Here is an 18,092-nt window from a genome sequence, read left to right as displayed (position 1 = left end):
ATGAAAATCAGGCGCATAAAAACATACCAAAGGAGCTTTAAGTACCATTAATCGGGGATTATTAAGGTTAATGAACTGAGTTTTTTTTTGGGTATAGTAAACTTTTTTGGGAATGGCGACACTGTAATATCTTACCCCACTAGAGGTCAAATTGAGCGAAGTCAACTCGTTAAAATCGTCTCTCCAACCACAAATTCCCTTTTCCCTTCTTTCACTTCATCTCTTTACCTCTCTAAGCGAAAAAAGCGAGGCAAAATTATAAAAAAGAAAAATCCAATATTTGAAGAAGAAGAAGAGCATGGATTCCTCTGAATCAAACGAAAATCACCAGATCGCCAGCAACAGCAACTCGCACTCAAACGCCAACGATCACGGCTGGCAAAAAGTCACTTACCCCAAGCGCCAGCGAAAGCAGAGATCCGCTGCAGATTCCGCCGCCAATAATTCTCTTCCAATCGCCAATGACAGCAACAAGCCAAACAATGTCTTCCGATCTCTTGAGCTTCAATCCGAAGACCGCCGCCGTAAAATTCTCGAATCTCAGAGCGCCGCTGCTGATGCCGCCGCCGTTGTTGGTACTCGATCGAGATCAAAGCATCACTACCGATCCGATGACGACGACGAAGATTACGATAGCGATGATGCTGGAGTTTCCAAGGAGAATGCCAAGGCTGAGGAGAAGAAAGTGAAGCAGAAGAAGCCTAAGAAACCTAAAGTGACTGTAGCTGATGCCGCGGCTAAAATTGATGCCGCCGATCTTGCTGCCTTTCTCTCTGACATATCGGTAGGTGTATGTCTGTAATTTGGAATGATCTGGTTTATTTTGAGGAAATGGTAATTTCAATTTCCATTTTTTTGTAGGATTCATATGAGGGTCAGCAGGAGATACTGCTGATGCGATTCGCGGATTATTTTGGGAGGGCTTTTTCGGCAGTGAATTCCTCGCAATTTCCTTGGGTTAAGATGTTCAGGGAGAATACTGTGGCCAAGCTCGCCGATGTGAGTTCTAATTTATTTATTGTGAGAATTGATATTAAATTCTGTCATAGGCTAATATAACAAATTTCAAAACTTCAATTTGATTGAATTTAAGTTGTTAAGTATGGATTGTCTATCTGCACTGCATTCTCGCTCTGTTAGCATTGCATTGATTTGTAAAGAGATAGCATTTTTATGAATTTGATATCAGCATAATCATGTGTTTTGTATGTGACTTGATGTCCATTCTGGCATTTGATTATCTTTACTGCTTGTCTCACATGTATTCTTTCGATCATTGTAGATATCCAGTGAAAGCTTAAGAAATTATTGATTATCTTTGCCATTGTTCCCAAACTAATTATTGGCTGCTGTATTCTTCAACAGATTCCACTGTCGCATATTTCTGATGCTGTTTATAAAACAGCAGCTGACTGGATTAACCAACTGTCCATTGCAGCGCTTGGTTCATTTGTACTATGGTGTTTAGACAGCATTCTTGCAGACTTGGCAAGCCAGCAAGGTAGTTCTAAAGGCTCTAAAAAGGTCGCTCAGCAAGCATCATCAAAATCTCAGGTGAGTTGCTGGAAATATTACTGTGGTATTTCTACTTTGTGTCTTACACTTGCCTGAACATTGGTCTGATGCATGACATTATTGAGTTGTGGATTTTCTGATTTGCATGAATGTTCAGAGGTTCCCTGCACTTAGGCTAATTCTGCAGGTACACTAATATAGAGTTTACTATGTGTATGTTACAAAGTTCTTGGTTCAATTTGGAGATATATTCATATATTTTACACTCTTTTAGAATGGTGTCATGCCTTTGATGTCCCGAGCTTCTAAAAATCAAAGCGTTCTTAATTTTCATTGAATCATATATTTTGACGTGAAACAACATATGGTACACTGGTACAGACATTTGTACATTTGTCATGTTATTCTGGAGGATTGAGGAGATGGAAAGAAATAAGAACTTTTGCATTTTGATTTTATTAGATGAATTCATCTTTTCCTGCAAACACTGGTTGTCATTTGTATGTGATTAACACGGAAGCATAGGTTATATTCATTAAAAAGCAGCAATTACTGGCAGCTAGCCATGCCAAAAAATTGAAACCTTGACACATTGAATTAATTTATGTGGCATATATGAGACCAGTCTTTGAGGAGCAAACATGTGCCAATGGAGAGGTTCCAACCCCCATAATTACTACCAGCCCTTGCATATTACTTGATGTGAATGGGCTTCAGGACTGTGGACTTCTTAACCCTACTGATCTCAATTTCTTAATGGAAATATGCTGGCTTTGTCATATTTTTATGGATAGCTTACCCTTACCTCTGAGTGTTAACGATGCACAAGCTGCGCAAGTAGATGCAGGAGCCTCAAATGAGCTTTGTGCTGACTTGATGCCATGCTCATGAACCTTAAAATTTAAATTTATAAACATCAACCTGTTTTTCATTTGAGTTGCACTTTGTTTCTTTCCTTGAAGTGGTGTCCGTCCTAAAAACATAGGTGCAAGCACGGGCTTCTTTCTAGTACTAATTTGGTAGTCGACACACTTGAACTTACATCTTGAAATCCAATTACTATTAATTGACTTGTAAACCAACCACTGGTGAATGCAGGCCATCATCTGGTGGGTTACCAATTATGTTGTTGTTCCATAACCACCATTCCTCCTGACATAAAATTGGAGATGGTCAAATTTAGGCTTGAAACTCAAGAACTTAGATTGCTATATTTTAGCTACGTGGCATTGTTTTTTATAGCTGTGAAGGCCAGGTTTGACATTCCCCTATTAGTTGCAATGTCAGAAACTTGAGATGTTCCATAAAGGCTTTTGTCAGAAATATACATATCAAAGCCATTTTGGTCAAATCAGGTGCCCGAGATGATTTTTTCATGAAGCATCATGAAAAGCTCTATTTGGAGTATGTAGGCTATGTGATTCCCTTTCTTATATCTGGTACGTTGTTATCCTTTTAGTTGGGATATATAGTGTATACACCAGTCATTTGATTACTACGTTTTAGGTTTCTTTTAATATTGAAAGTGTGCTTTAGGAATTCAATGCACAGGATCATCTCTCACAAAAGCATTTGGAAGGAGGTTTTCGGTAAGAATCTGGTAGAGTGATTTTATGAACAAAATGGACTCTGATACACCACATACAACTTCAGGTGCTTCTTGGATGCCAAAAATTTGGTTTTTGAGTAAATAAATGTGGATTTTCTTCCACAATAGCGTGGCTTAGCAAGGCTTTCGTTCTTCTTCCTTCTTGATGAGGCTTTGATGTGTGTTGTCTTGAGAGATTTGAGCACCTACCATATGATTTATTTGAATATGAATAGATCATGCATGCATCTTTTTCTTTGTTGAAGCATCCACAAGCCAACATGTAGTAGCCTGCTTTTTTTTAATACCCATGGTTAAACTTGAGCTCTGATCTATATCTCACTAGAACTGGTGCTTTTACTCCTGGGTTCTGGCTCCAGCAATCCAGAAGGTCTGATGTGCTGATAACTTGGTTTTTATCTTTTTTCTTAATAATAATGAGGCACCTGCCCAGACCCGCAGCCACATTTGCGGCCTGTGTAATTTGGGACATTTAATTTGGTGTATAGCCATCTGTTGATGAAAGGGAACATACGAACTATGAGCACTCAGCACGTCTTGGCCAATGTTGAGCCATGGTTGTTCGCCGGATCCATTAGCTAGGTTTTTTTGTAACAACTTTCTTCTCTCCATTCTATTTACAATCAGATTAGTCTACTTGACATGCTTTCCTGTACTCTCTGAATTAAAGCTGCTCTTTAATTCCAATACCTCAGTAGTAATAGCTGTATTTGCAAACTGAGTTTTGTCTATTTCTCTATATCTTTTATCATGGATAGATTTGTTTTTGAAAACTCTTTACTTGGTCTATGAAGTTTATGTAATAAATGAAATGACAGGTCGCAATGTTTGTGGTTCTGGCAATGGTGTTGCGACGAAAACCTGATGCTTTGGTTAATGTATTGCCAACACTTAGGGAAAGTGCAAAGTATCAAGGACAGGACAAACTTGTGGTTATTGTATGGATGATAGCACAGGTAACTGAATGATTTTTTGACTTCAGCAGTCTGCAATATGAGTACTTATACTCATTGTTAGCTCAACTTTGCATATCTTCTTGTTGCAGGCCTCTCATGGTGACTTGGCAGTAGGATTGTACTCTTGGGGTCATAACCTTCTGCCTATAGTGAGTGGAAAAAGTTCTAATCCACAGTCCAGGGATATAATTTTGCAGTCAGTGGAGAAGTACGTAGGCCTTGTAATCCTCCTTTCCTTCACCCCCACACCTCTCCTTTGCTTTGAACTCTCTAATTTTTTTAAAAAATTCTATTTGGTTGTAGAATTTTGGCTGCCCCGAAAGCTAGATCAATATTAGTAAATGGTGCTGTTAGAAAGGGGGAGCGCTTGATGCCACCTTCTGCACTTGAAATACTGTTACGAGTTACCTTCCCTTCATCTTCAGCTAGACTAAAGGTGGGTATTTTATCTGGGCAATTGTAGTTTTGGTGATTGGAGATGCTATAGTTCAAAGCTCTTAATTTATTTTGCATGTGGTGTTTCATGCAGGCTACTGAAAGGTTTGGGGCAATCTATCCCACCCTAAAAGAGGTGGCTCTTGCCGGTGCTCCTAGAAGCAAAGCAATGAAACAAGTATCACAGCAGATACTGAGTTTTTCTCTAAAAGCAGCTGGAGAAAGTATGAGAAGAACTTGATTTGATTGTATTTTCATTCTGTAATCTTTCCCCCATCCAGGGAAAAGGACAAGTCTTGAAGTTGAGGCTGACATATATATCTGTGACAGGCATTCCTGAGTTATCTAAGGAAGCAGCTGGCATTTCCATCTGGTGTTTGACCCAAAATGCTGATTGTTATAAGCAATGGGTAAGTTGTTTCCTTTGTTTATTATTATTATTTTTTATAATGAGTTTTATGTTCATAGATGCTAGCTATGTTTTGTCCTTATATTGTCGCCCCCCCCCCATGTTATGTTAACTAATCTTGTCATGAACTGGAGAAACAGGATAAGGTTTACCAGGATAATCTAGAAGCTGGTGTTGCTGTTCTTAAAAGACTCTTGGAGGAATGGAAGGAGCTTTCAGTGAAACTGGCTCCTCTTGATCCTATGAGGGAAACTGTCAAGAACTTTAGACAGAAGGTAGTTTCTTGCTCTTTTCTTTTACATGTTCTCTTTTATCCTTTTCAGATTATTTGGTGTCTGTAATACAACTTCAATGTAAAAGCTGTTCCCCATCACAGATGCATGTTGTGTCTGAATTCTTACCCTGTAAAAGTGCTATCCATGGTTTATGAGAAGCGATTTTTGTAATTCTTGGTTTATGATTTTTTCTTATAGAATGAGAAAGGAATGGAACCTGAAGCTGATGCTACTCGTCAAGCACTCTTCAGGGAGGCAGATAAGCACTGCAAGGCACTATCAAGAAAATTATCGCACGGCCATGGTTGCCTTAAAGGTATGGCCGTTGCTGTCATTGCATTGGCTGCTGGCGCTGCCATCATGTCATCAAACATGGAGTCCTGGGATTGGAAGGAGTTGCCTGTATTTATTAGCTCTCAATTCTCTCTCTAAGGAGAAAGTTTTAAGATTGTCAACAACCATTGGTGCAAAGCATCGACTTGTTTTTTCTTTTTAGAATACTAGCTTTCCTCAATTTTGCACTCTTTATATTTAACGGAGAAAGGCCAAATTTTTTGATAAATCATTTAGGATCCTTGTTTGTTGTATCACATGCGGCATGAGAACTTAGGCAGTTACAATGTCGAGAAAAGTACAATGGGTCCGAGGTGGAAAACCATTCTACGGGTCGTTTATTTTAAACAAGTGGATCGAAACTAGTTTTTTTTGTGTTTTTTCGATTTTGATATTATGGGAGATCAAATTCATGTTACATGTTCAAAATATATATTTTAATTACTTGGAGGGAATGCGGTAAGGAGAATACCAGTATGCAAATATGTATTTCAACAACTGGAGTTCAAATGCTTGTGTAAATTGTGCAAGGAACAGACCCCTTCTGCATGTATGATACAGGCAAGCTTGCCAAGGGCCCTCTGTTTCTGCAATTTTCTAATCATAATCTTCAGGCGTAGCCCAGGGGTACCTAAGATAATCGTTCTTGATTTTTGAAGGATCTTCGGGTTTGGACCATGGGTACTGCAAGGATGGATCCCGAGGGAATTTCCTGAAGTTCAGAAATGGTGCCCACAGCAATATCCTGCACAGGCGAAAAGAGTTCCGCGTGTCAGATGAACATTATTCTCGGTGAAATGAACTTACAGTATACTAGCTTAAAATAGAAAATACAACTCACCCTGGAAAGAAAATGAAGACGCACATGAATTGCAAATACGTCTCCAAAAGCTTTCTCCTGTACAATCTTTTCCAAAGCCAGTTCAAGATGATAGGCTGCCGTATAATTACCATAAAAATTAAAAGAAAAACGCATAAATAGTATCCAGCACGGAACAGAAAAAAGTAGAAAATGAGATTTAATAGTTAAGTACCCAGGAAAAAAAAAAAAGACACGAGTTATCGAGAGAAAGAGTGGAAATGAAGGAATTCACTCACTGGCATCAGAATGAAGTAACAAAAGGTAACAATAGCCAATTGTATCAAAACCCATGTCAAATCTTCCGGATTATTCACTCCAGTGATGGCAAATGCTGGCTGCTCAATCTGATGTAATTGTTCTAATCTAAGTAATTCTCATGAAAGAAAAAGGTTTTTTTTTTTTTTTTCACCAATAAGCATAAAATAGAAGGGTTAAAGACAGAAAAGACTTACAGTAGCTAAAAGTGCAGCAAACTGAATTGCCAAGCTTGACTTCTTTGCTTGATCGTGGTCTTCAGGCTTTCTGCTAACGCTTGTAACTTTCTGCTTTAAACAAAAGGAGATGTGCAATATTTTTTTTAATTTTCTCAGAACTTTCTCAAACATAGATGTGAAATTAAAAAAAACATGTAAGAACATTTAAAGTGCAGAAGAAGAAAATAGTCAACCTTAACAAGCTTGGTATTGTGGAATGGTTTGTATTTAGCTGCAGTACACAGAGAAGTTCTTCTGCACTGAGAAGAGAGAGTAGGCAAAGCCTTGGGGCTTTGGAAGCTGAAACAATAGCTCATGTTAGAGCTCTATCTGTGTTTCCTTGTCCTTTTTAAGCGTTCAGTTTCATGGCATAGGATGAACGGGGCTCCTGGAGGCAGGGATTTTCAGGGTAGAGAAAACAAGAAAAAGGAAAGGCCGGTGAATATAACTTCAAATAATAGTCGTGTTTTCATTCAAGGCCACAAGAAGTTCGACTGGATTACGATCATCTAGCAAGATAGGAGTGCAGGTCTTTTTGCCTATTTTTGGCCATCCATCTTGACCATAAGGATTGGTAAACGTCTAAAGCAGGCCATTGTTGGGTTAATGGTGGATTTGATCCACCTACTCTTAATTTTGTTTCAATTTAGTCCTTCTACTATATATATATATATATATATATTTAACAAAATAAGCTAATAAGTAATAACATTCCCAGCTCTTTATTTTTGTAACCATTTGATCCTCGTATTAAACATAATACAAAGTTATTAAGATAAATAAATATCAAATCTTTTTACTTTGGGACATGTAATTCTTAATTTAGAGTGTATATATGCTGCGGTTGAATTATAATTTTACAAGTTTTTGAATTTTTTATTTTAATTTTTTATCTATTTTTAGATTATTTTAATATGCTAATATTAAAAATTATAAAATATTATTATAAAATATTTTAAAATAAAAAATATTTTAAAAAATAATTACCGTAACAAACATTCCCTTAATCCATCAGTAACGGTTTCTAACAGTAATTGAATGAAGGATGGCATTAATACAGTACAAAAATGAAGAGTCGAGGACATGACATTGGACTAAAGGGCTAAAAGGATAAAATGCACCATTGACCCGCCATTTCCTTATTGTTCTTGTACCATTCTACCCATTGTCTGCCACACAACAAAAAAATCAATTTGATCAAAAATGAAAAAAAATAAGAGAGAGAGCTTATCATCAATTTATGCTCGGCTGGGCTGGTGCCCATCCAGTCCCTGGCACATTATATTGAATATTGGCATCTCAAATTCTTCACCCCTCATTTTAAAAGAAATATGTTACTAACAATCCAGTAAGCTGTACTATTTAGATTTTAAATTTAATTTTTAAAAATTATTAATTTAAATTTTATAAATTTTAAGACTATTAAAAACTTATATAATTATTAATTTTAGAGTCTATAAAATTAATAGAAATATACTAAAATTAATCCGAACACCCACATTAATAATAATAATAATAATAAAATATTTTTCACTCTTAAAAAACATACAATACTTCATGAATTTAAGATTTATTGATTTAACTTTAATGAATTGTTTTGATAGTAAATAGCGGTTTTTTTTTTAATTTTTTAAATTTAAATATGAGGAATTGAGGATGTTGTCTAAAAGAATTTATTAAATTCTTTGGGGATTGGTTATTCCCTATCATTAATAAAAATAAAATAATAATACTTAAAGGTCTTGATCCGTGTGATATACTAAAAAGTTATCTACCGCAACATTTTCTCGCATAGTTATTTACTTAATCTATTTGATAAGATTTTATTTATAAAATAAAATGGAAAAAGGAGGTGATTCTGAGAAGAAGTCTACCAACACTTTCTCTTTGTTTGCCGCTCTGTATGGTGCTAAATTGATGTGGGAGCATGGGACCTTTTTTTCCTCTCAAGATTGAGTTAAGGAACTCAGACCCGGTAAATGATACAGACAACATAAGCCCTTAAACGCTCTCGAAACTATCATCTCTCTGATTTTTTTTCTCCTTTTCTTTTACAGTTTTAGCCGGAAAAAAAATGATGGCTTCAACAATCTCAGCTCAGCTCAATCTCAACCTCCCTTCTCTCCTATACACTCCCTTCAATACGCTCCTGGAAGTTATCAGACCCACAAGAAGAAAATCATCGCTCTCTTCCCATTTTCATATTAACTCCAACCCCAAATTGTGCTCCAACCGTACAGTGCTTACCAGGGTCTGCGGTGATGGCGGTGGAAGTGGTGCCATTGATGCCAGTCCGCAGCAAAAGGCTAGTTCTGTGATTCCCAAGCTGCCTTTTGTTTTCCAAGTTTGGTTCTCACTGTCTACTCACTGCCAATGCATCGTGTATATTGATCGAAGAAGCTTTTCCAAGCAATGGTTTTCTTGATGTTTATTTAGGCCGTGCAGATATGTTGATGGTGTTTCTTTATGGTTTTTCTTGCTTGTGATGAATGATGACAGCATCTTGGAGTTCTGGCCAAGAATTTATAGGTTTCTATTTGTTTTTTGTTTTTCGTTTTGATTCTATCAAGTACGTGTAAGCGTGGAGCCAACGAAAATAAAAAATAAAATAGGGAGCCCTTATCAGTAGTGTTTTACGATAAATTCCTGGTCATTTACCTATCCCTTTAACTAGCTAAAGTTTCCGAAGAAGCCAACTGTGATTCTAGTATTTTCTTTAGAATTTGCAATTCTTTTATTATGTTTCTATTGTATTTTCTTTCTGGAAACCCTTCGGCTTGATTGAGTGGTAACACGATAAATTAGCACTTGGTTATAATAATCAGGGGATGGCTAAAGTTCCTCTTTTCATGCTAAACAGTGATGCATCTTTTCTCTAATTTCAGAAGATTGAGGAAACAAAAGGTAGCTCATCTAGTTTCGGTGATAGCTATGTGGCCTTGTTTGTTCGGATGCTTGGGCTAGATAACGATCCTCTTGATAGAGAACAGGCGATAGTGGCACTGTGGCAATATTCGCTCGGAGGAAAGAAGTGCATTGATAACATCATGCAGTTTCAGGGATGCATCAATCTCACTGTAAACCTTCTTCAGTCTGAATCTAGTTCTGCATGTGAAGCAGCTGCTGGCCTCCTACGATCAATATCTTCAGTTAATGTATACAGAGACGTGGTAGCAGAAAGTGGAGCAATAGAAGAGATAACTGGTCTGCTCAGTCAACCTTCTTTGACTCCTGAGGTATCAGAAAATTATTTCATCAAATGAAATTCTCTCGTTTTACCTTTGGGTGTTGGAAATTGGATCACTGAGGCAGAGTGTAAACATATTTCAGGTTATGGAGCAAAGTCTATGTATTCTTTGGAACTTGTCTGTGGATGAGAAGCTCAGGGTGAAAATTGCTAACCCTGATATCCTGCCTTTACTGATTAAGTCCCTGGAAGATGAGGACTTGAGAGTGAAGGAAGCAGCAGGAGGAGTATTGGCAAATTTGACATTGACTCACTCCAACCACAAGATCATGGTTGAAGCTGGGGTTGTTCCTAAGTTGGTGAGTGTTCTGTCACTTTTTTAAACCAGGAAGAATAAAAGTTGAATTTGGTGTTGGTTAATGTCATCGAACTGTGGTGATTTACCTTTTAAAATGGAAAGCTTCTACAACCGAAAAAAGTCTGAAAATGGATGTGACTGGCTCTTTTGATTGGTTATTTTGCATTTCTTTTTATTAGTTTGAAATAGATTTTTTTGAGTGGGCAACAATAAAAAGTAGTTGATCTATTTTCTTTTGGTTAGAAGTTCGATTTTGTGATTACAGTTGTTTTCCCTTCTTGTTCAACATATCTTAGTCACAGTGGTGGTCATCTAGTTGGCAAAGTCCTGACACATTGAAGCATTTTGTGCTGATCTAAATGGGAGAGACTTTTTCATGTCATCTTCTTGACTGATTGAATTTTGTTAAAGTTGAATCGGCTGTTCATGCCCCTCCAGAAGAAAACTACATTGCTCAAATGTGCTTAACTTGTGAGAAGTTCCACATAGTTTCCTTTCCTCATGGTGCTGCTCTTAAGAGTTTGTTGCACATCAATGAAGACATTTGCAATTTCCGAAGATGACATAGATGGATTTGCCAATCTGGCTTTTTGTGTCTTATTTCTGTCAAGCGTGAAGTTATGAAGAAACCCTGTAATATAAAAGCCTTTTATGGAGCGATTCACCCTCAAAAGTACATCCTAGTGTACCCTTCATTTGAGGCTTGCTTCCAGTATTCTAATAAGAAGTCTAATCTCCTTTGGTGTTGACTGCAGGCGGATTTCTTAAAATCTGCGGTTGAAGAAGAATCCAAGGTCATTAGGAAGGAAGCAAGAAATGCTCTGGTTGAACTTTCTAAGAATGAATACTATAGAATCCTTGTCACAGAGGAAGGTCTAGTGCCTGTACCATTAGTTGGCATAGCTGCATATAGATCCTTTACTCCATCTTTGCTTTCATGGCCAAGCTTACCTGATGGTTCAAAAATTGAACGTACTTCTAAAGGTCCTTCAAGGTTTGGTGCTTCTGAATTGCTCCTCGGATTAAATATTGATGACAAGAACGCAAACCTTGAGGAAGCTAAGATAAATGCAATAATTGGACGGTCTAAGCAACAATTTCTTGCTCGTAGTGGGGCTATAGAAGTGGAAGACACAAAATTGCCTCAAAATGAATTATCTAAAAATAGGAAATTTACACTTTTGCCATGGATGGATGGTGTGGCCCGATTGGTTTTAATTCTTGAACTTGAAGATGAGTCAGCCATTTGCAGAGCTGCAGAGTCGATTGCTGATGCATCTATCAATGAACATTTGCGAAATTCATTTAAGGAAGCTGGAGCAGTCAAGAATCTAATTCAGCTCTTGGACCATAACAATGATGCTATCAGATTTGCGGCTGTTGGTGCTTTGGAGAGGTTATCTATCAGGTGCTGTCATTACCTCCCATGTTTTGAATCTGTCTCTGCATCCCAGATAACATTGGAAACTAACATTTTTGTTCTTTGGCAATGCTGTCGCTCCACGTGAATCATGAGGTCAAAGGTCAGACTATTGGCAAGGTCAATATCCAGATGGATTTGACATTATCATCATGTTTTAGTCATGATCTTTCTTGGTGCTAGGTATAATAAATAGAAAGATTGTGGGCGACTTGCACATTCGATAAAATCTCCGATTATGGCAGGGAGACTATGGCGGTTGTTGTTTCATAAAAAAACAAAGGGTTGAGAAATCCTTTGAACCATCCGAATAAGCCTTTAATACATTCTAACAGCTCGATATCCCGTAATCACTTGTTTGGATTGCAGTATACCATGGTTTTCTGCTCTTTTGAGTCGTAAGAAAACAGTTTTTTTTCACTTCAATAATTGGACTGAGAACTGGTAAAACTGAGTTGAACTATGTCAGCAGTTTGGAAATTTGATACCGAATCAGAGATTAAACATGAGTGCTATACAAAACTAGAATTAAAACCAGTTAAGTCTGAACAGCATGGTCATCTGGTCTAGTCTAGGGTTTCATACGCTTGCTTAGGAAGTCAGAACAAACTCCTTTTCGGGTGGAAGTAACTTTCAAGCTGCGAGCTGGGAATCCTCGATGTCATGTTCAATTTTATTCCTTTTTTTATTCACACCTTACGTTTATGGCTACTGTCATCTTCTTGGTGTATGCAACTTCTAATTATTATTTTTATATGCATCTTTTTGATTCAGCAATGCGGTTTGTCAGACAATCGAAGCAGAAGGTGTTATGGCTCCCTTACTTAAAATCTTAAAGAACTCAGAGACGTCTGATGGCATGATGGAAAAGGTAGTTATATATATTAATTTTATTATTGCCCCCAAATTTCATGTACATCATTATGATTTGCTTATTTTGGGTGTGAAAAATGCTGTAATGCAGACCCTGAATTTACTGGCTCGAATCTTAGACCCTAATAGAAAAAAGAAATCAAAGGTCAGTTGCCTGCTTCTTGCGACATATTGTGAAAGGTTATATTTCTCCATTTGCTTACCAGGTTTCCTAATGTGTTGCAGTTTTATGATGGACCAGTTAATGGATTTAAAAAGGAAGTGGATGCATTAAGAGGCGATGATAATCCTACTGAATCAACTAGAAAAGTTTATGAAATGCCAGATTCAAAAACAAATACCAGGTAATCCTTTCTTTTATCTTCTGTTTTTTTATGCTCTTCCCAAAATCATATTTGTCTTTTCTTCATCATTCATTTCTTACTTGTCCTTGCAAAAATGTTTTATTTGGGTGATGAACACAGTTCGTTGCTGTAAAGTGCACAAAGTTGTAACGGTTGCCAATTTCTTGGTGGAAATGGGATGCAAAATGCAAGCTTATCTCCATTACTCATTGTTGAGTGATTTTGGACAAGATTAATTCAGCATGCTCTTTTTATGGTTGAAATTTACTCCAGTGTTTTTCTTGCTTTCCAAATTATTCTTGAGAAGGAAATAAGTTCTCAATTGTTATTAAAACATCCTTTACAATCTGAAATGCTCATAAGATCAAACTTGTGATCTCTTTTCTTCCACTGTCATGGCATATGGATCATAGACATTCTCCGTGGGAAGTTATAAACCTGTAGCATTGTCACAGCATACAGATCACAGACATTCCGTGTGCGGAGTTATAAACTGTTGCCACATGCTTTACCGAGTGTCTTTTATTATTTAGTCCCAGCCTCCTGAAATGCTTGACGTTGTGCATTGTGCATTGTTTTTTTTTTTTTTTTTTTTTTTCTTGAGAGCATAATTGTCATAACGGTCCATGACAACTATACTTTGGTGGAGCTTCTACAAAAAAATGTGGGCTTTTCAATTATTTATACGTAGGCCGCTTTATTTGTCCTGGGAAATATAACAGAAATTGGCAGATAGGATATCTAATAGGTCAGCCTTGGAGATGATATCCAGACAGGTTGCCAACTGGAAATAAGATAAATTTTTTGAGTTAACTGGAAATAGGATTTTGATTTCCGTGAATGGTCTACAATTTATGCATTTGTTGAGCCAAGTGCAGTGATCTATCATGTGATTAACTACATGCATGACCAATCAGCATGCTTACACTTGTGTTGACCTTCACATCTGGCAGACAAGATGTGTTGGCCTTCGATGTTGTTGCTCGCCTAGTTGATATGCTAAAGCATCCATCCTTAGAGCTACAAAGAAAAGTAGCTTCTGTCCTTGAGTTTGTGGTAATCAGTGAGTCAATCATGGACACAATCATCTCAGCGAATATTGAATCTAGTCTGCTTGCTATCTTCCAACAAGTAGAATTGAATGGTATGTGAGATGATTGTTTATGCAATAGAAACAAAATTTCATTGAAATATGTTTTTTTCTTAAACATTGCTTGAAACTTGCAAATTGGTGTAAGTTGAGCTTATTATCTCGTTTTGATTGAAACTTCGCAAGATATTAAAAACTGAATTTAACATCTTTTGGTTCGTGTCTTGCTTTGATTTTCCTGCTTTTACCCACAAAATATAGCGTTAGGCACAAATGAGCTGTTGGAAATAACGATTCTTATTAATGTAAAAGTAAATCAACATGTATGTACTTTCGAGTTTTGTCTTTCTTTTATTTCTTTAACTTCAGAAACATTCCAGACTTTGTCTGAACCTTGCCAATCTTGCATGTATGGGGGAGTTTACAAAACGTTCTTGGTTTCTTCAGTAACAAAAAATGCGTTTAATTGAAACTCTTAACAATATTGACGCATTTTGATTGTTATGGATCACATTTCGTTTTTTTACTTTGCTGTATGCTGTGTAATCTGTCATTGATTGTATTGTTTCAGATTATGATATTTTTTTTGTTATTTTATTTTTGGCAGAATTGGAATCTGATGCTGAGAGCCAGCAGACAGAAATACACGCCATTCAAGTTGAAGAAGTTGGTCTTGCTATATCTGCAGCTTCTCGGCTACTCACAAAACTTCTTGATTTGGAGCAGTTTCGGCGTGCTATAAACTCTGCCCATTTCACTAAATTGCTCCATAAAATCCTGAAATCAAACATTCCTCTTCGGTACAAAGATTGGGTTGCTGCTTGTCTTGTTAAAATCGACTCTTTGTATGGTCCAATTTCCATCCTGGAATTCGAGAATCCGATCGACATGGAAGTTACCCTTTACGAGAAGATACCAAGACTAATAGAGCAAATCAGATCTGCTTTCTCTCTAGAAGCACAAGAAGCTGCAGTTGTAGAACTCAACAGGATAATTTCCGAGGGAATGGTAGATGCCACTCGAACTGTTGCTTCTGAAGGAGGGATATTTCCATTGGTGGAACTAATAGAGGGAGGAAGTGAGAAGGCCGTCGAAGCAGCCTTATCCATACTATATAATCTGAGCATGGACAGCGAAAACCATGCTGCAATTATAGCTGCTGGGGCAGTGCCAGCCTTAAGAAGAATTATTCTGTCAGAAAGGTCACAATGGAAACGAGCTTTGCATTTGCTGAGGAATTTACCTACATGATTAGACAAAAATCTGAAGTCCATAGTTACCGGGAGACAGTAGCAAAGAATTGAATGCGTATACGACTCTTGATAAAAATTTACCCCTTGTAGAATCACCTAATGAAATTTATGAATCTACAAAGATGACATTTCTTCGATGGATCTTGTTAAGCTTTGGTGATACCAGGCCTCTATTCGTAGTGCAGTTTAACTTGATTTCCTTATTCTCCCATTTTGCAGCTCTACCTTTGTTACTTCAGCATTTTGTTTCTAATCCGGATAAGAGATGTATGCATTTGGAAAGATACTTCCACTGCAGCGAAAAAAGAAAAAGATAAGCCCACTTCCCTGCCAGTCCCAGGCTCCACAAGGACCTATTTTTAAAGTTTAAATAAATTAAAGAAAATTACGAACAAGAGAAACAAATAAAGAAAATGATATATTTATAATATATGCATAAATTACTGAACATAGTAAAGAAACATTGAGTGTGACATAAAATAAATATAAATTTAATTTTGAAAATTTTGTTTATCTCTAACAGAGTCAGGCACTGAGGAACAAACAGAGACACAAAAACATCAGGGGCATGGCTTGCTTATCCTGCCACTCCATAACCAAAACACTTGTAGTGTTTGCTTCTCTTCCCAGAAACACAAACTCTCCATCCCCACAATCCAACACTGATCCTAAACCTCCTTCACTTCCAGTTCCAGTTCCCACGACAACAACAAGTACCAGAACCAAAAGCACCACTACTCTACCACTACCAAGAAAGAAAAGAGTCCAAGACAGGCTACAACAACAGCTCAATCTTATGAATATTGAACGTGTCATTGGTGCTGGCAGTTATCGTGACTATGAGAAACCCATGTATGTTCCCTTCTCAACACTAGTGTCTCTTTGCTTTCTTCTTTCTATGGATGACATAAATTGATGGGTTTGCTGCTTTCGTGTTTCCATTTCTTATGTTTATGGTAATAAGTGACCAAGAGAAAAACGAGAAGAAAAAGAAGAAGATGTCTGGATTAATGGAGGAGGGACCAGTGGAGAAGAAGCTCCGAGAGACTGGAGAGTGGGTTACCACCAAAACTGAGGGAGAATTTCGTTCCAATGGTACTTCTTTTCTTGTTACATTTAATTTTCTTTCTAATATTTTATGGTCTAAGAAATGAGGGAACCTTATCCTTCTATGAGTTCTCTATATGTGATTCTCGATCAAGATAACTTAAGGTTTGGACACTTCAAGCAACAAACGGGATATAATTTGCTATTGCTCAGATGGCAATCAGAAGAAATTCATTTGTTTGCAGATTGAGAGAGGGTTGATAGTTGTTTTCCCTATTAATTTGTTTTATCTGGAATTGAACCAATTGGCTATCCTATGTTTCATATAATTGAAATTAATTAAGAAGTAACTATCCCTCCAGATCTTGTCAGTTTCACAGCATACCAAATATTTTGAGGCTACTTAGCAAGACTTTGAATCACATCACACAACAACCTCTTTTCTTGGCCACCCTGAAATTGAATGATCAATATTGGTGTCTTGTTGGACTGGAAGAGATGCAAATACCCATGGAATGGTTTGCTTGGATGCTCAAATAACTCCGGATACCTTCGTTACCCGTAATGGATTAGCTTCCAAAAATAAAATCGTGTTGGGCTTATTTCAAGTCTGCAAAATTTGTTTCTTTTAACACTTTTCTGCTGTTAGAGACACGATAGAATATCATGTCTAGTAATTAGTTTGTCATTTATGTACTCATTTTACGTTGGCTTCAACCGACAAAATCACTCCTGACACCTTATAAGCTGAAGAGATTATCACCAGCTGAATGTTTGAGCTTGCCAGTTGAACAATGTAGTACGGTTTGATGTAAATGGGTGTTGTCACCTGGGCTTTATTTTCATTGCTTGCGGATAGTTGTATCTCTCAAACTGTATGATCACTGGACCTGGTCTGATCAACTTTTAGCTAGATTCACCAGCTTCTGTTTCTGTTTTCACCCTTCCATTTCCTTTCAACTCTTTTGGGATTTAACTGGAGTGCTTTCCTTGATAAAGACACCTAGTTTTTCACTTGCATCTGATTCTAAAAACAATGGAGTCGATCGAAAAAATTTAGTTATATGACAAGCATACCATATTGAGTTGAGATAAACTGTTCTTTCTATTTTATGTAACCTTGCAGCATATGACAGCCTGCCTGGGAAACAAATCTCTGCATTTTTTTTTAACTCCAGTTCACTAGAAGCCAAGAATCTGCCTTCTATTTGCTACTGAATCAAAAACTTAATGTGATTGGCCTGATGCTGTCTTGTGTTATTCTTTTGCAGGTAAAAGGATTTTAATGTTCTCTTTTAAGTGGGCTATACCTCTTTATATTTTTATGGTCTTTGTGGCTTCTGGAGTTATAAAGCTACCTTTCAGCTCACAATTTCTTGATGATCTGCTCATGTAAAAATATCAGTTGAGATCACAGTGCTTGCAATGTTAGTTTGAGAGTTTTACCGAGTTGTGCACAAACCTTCCAGCTTTTCCTGCCAGTGTATAAATCAATTTAAATTTGGAAAGCTAAAATTAAAGGCTAACCTGCAGGTAAGCAGGCGCATCAAGCCATTGAAATTCCATAATGTAGAGTGCCAGAACGAGTTTGAACAGGTGAATTGTATCTGCAAATAGCTTTATGCTGCATGTTTGGGGCAAGTTGGAAGAAAC

At 37.2% G+C, this 18,092-nt stretch overlaps 3 protein-coding genes across 6 annotated transcripts; 2 read left to right on the top strand and 1 right to left on the bottom strand.

Moving 5' to 3' along the window:
• The first annotated feature begins 183 nt into the window (after window positions 1-183).
• LOC118046399 (uncharacterized) lies at window positions 184-5,761 on the top strand. Its single transcript, XM_035055288.2, has 10 exons — window positions 184-784; window positions 862-999; window positions 1,366-1,554; window positions 3,943-4,080; window positions 4,170-4,288; window positions 4,384-4,516; window positions 4,610-4,739; window positions 4,846-4,925; window positions 5,065-5,199; window positions 5,398-5,761. Exons 1-10 carry the CDS (start codon window positions 299-301, stop codon window positions 5,629-5,631), a joined length of 1,782 nt encoding a protein of 593 aa, XP_034911179.1. The 5' UTR covers window positions 184-298; the 3' UTR covers window positions 5,632-5,761.
• A 231-nt stretch (window positions 5,762-5,992) lies between these two features.
• Window positions 5,993-7,415, bottom strand: LOC118046400 (NAD(P)H-quinone oxidoreductase subunit L, chloroplastic). 2 transcript variants are annotated; one of them, XM_035055289.2, is made up of 5 exons: window positions 7,062-7,415; window positions 6,847-6,939; window positions 6,631-6,738; window positions 6,374-6,468; window positions 5,993-6,277 (listed from the first exon to the last, which is right to left on the bottom strand). In XM_035055289.2, the coding sequence occupies exons 1-5, from the start codon at window positions 7,182-7,184 to the stop codon at window positions 6,130-6,132; spliced, it is 567 nt and encodes a 188-aa protein (XP_034911180.1). In that variant the 5' UTR covers window positions 7,185-7,415; the 3' UTR covers window positions 5,993-6,129. The 2 variants fall into 2 exon arrangements, with proteins under 2 accessions (XP_034911180.1, XP_034911181.1); XM_035055290.2 differs by having other exon boundaries at window positions 6,847-6,936; window positions 7,062-7,413.
• Window positions 7,416-8,682: 1,267 nt separating this feature from the next.
• LOC118046401 (uncharacterized) lies at window positions 8,683-17,900 on the top strand. 3 transcript variants are annotated; one of them, XM_035055292.2, is made up of 12 exons: window positions 8,683-8,842; window positions 8,925-9,172; window positions 9,753-10,103; window positions 10,198-10,413; window positions 11,168-11,820; window positions 12,607-12,703; window positions 12,797-12,850; window positions 12,931-13,049; window positions 14,003-14,193; window positions 14,747-16,244; window positions 16,357-16,487; window positions 17,711-17,900. In XM_035055292.2, exons 2-10 carry the CDS (start codon window positions 8,942-8,944, stop codon window positions 15,388-15,390), a joined length of 2,556 nt encoding a protein of 851 aa, XP_034911183.1. In that variant the 5' UTR covers window positions 8,683-8,842; window positions 8,925-8,941; the 3' UTR covers window positions 15,391-16,244; window positions 16,357-16,487; window positions 17,711-17,900. The 3 variants fall into 3 exon arrangements, with proteins under 3 accessions (XP_034911183.1, XP_034911182.1, XP_073268142.1); XM_035055291.2 differs by having other exon boundaries at window positions 8,692-9,172; XM_073412041.1 differs by lacking the exon at window positions 8,683-8,842 and having other exon boundaries at window positions 9,031-9,396.
• The last annotated feature ends 192 nt before the right edge of the window (window positions 17,901-18,092 follow it).

Source organism: Populus alba, chromosome 10 (assembly GCF_005239225.2).
Source record: "Populus alba chromosome 10, ASM523922v2, whole genome shotgun sequence".
Taxonomy (NCBI): Eukaryota; Viridiplantae; Streptophyta; class Magnoliopsida; order Malpighiales; family Salicaceae; genus Populus; species Populus alba.
The sequence above is the reverse complement of the archived record's forward strand: the minus strand, read 5'-3'. Positions and strand labels throughout refer to the sequence as shown.

Excerpts from the sequence above, each read along its gene's own strand:
- LOC118046399 (XM_035055288.2), top strand. The coding sequence starts at position 299 with ATGGATTCCTCTGAATCAAACGAAAATCACCAGATCGCCAGCAACAGC. Across the intron at positions 4,740-4,845 it reads TCTAAAAGCAGCTGGAGAAA|GCATTCCTGAGTTATCTAAG; the intron begins GTATGAGAAGAA and ends TATCTGTGACAG. Across the intron at positions 4,926-5,064 it reads CTGATTGTTATAAGCAATGG|GATAAGGTTTACCAGGATAA; the intron begins GTAAGTTGTTTC and ends CTGGAGAAACAG.
- LOC118046400 (XM_035055289.2), bottom strand. The coding sequence starts at position 7,184 with ATGAGCTATTGTTTCAGCTTCCAAAGCCCCAAGGCTTTGCCTACTCTC. Across the intron at positions 6,739-6,846 it reads TTGCTGCACTTTTAGCTACT|ATTGAGCAGCCAGCATTTGC; the intron begins GTAAGTCTTTTC and ends CAATTACATCAG. Across the intron at positions 6,278-6,373 it reads GTCTTCATTTTCTTTCCAGG|GATATTGCTGTGGGCACCAT; the intron begins GTGAGTTGTATT and ends TCGCCTGTGCAG.
- LOC118046401 (XM_035055292.2), top strand. The coding sequence starts at position 8,942 with ATGATGGCTTCAACAATCTCAGCTCAGCTCAATCTCAACCTCCCTTCT. Across the intron at positions 12,704-12,796 it reads CTGATGGCATGATGGAAAAG|ACCCTGAATTTACTGGCTCG; the intron begins GTAGTTATATAT and ends GCTGTAATGCAG. Across the intron at positions 12,851-12,930 it reads ATAGAAAAAAGAAATCAAAG|TTTTATGATGGACCAGTTAA; the intron begins GTCAGTTGCCTG and ends AATGTGTTGCAG.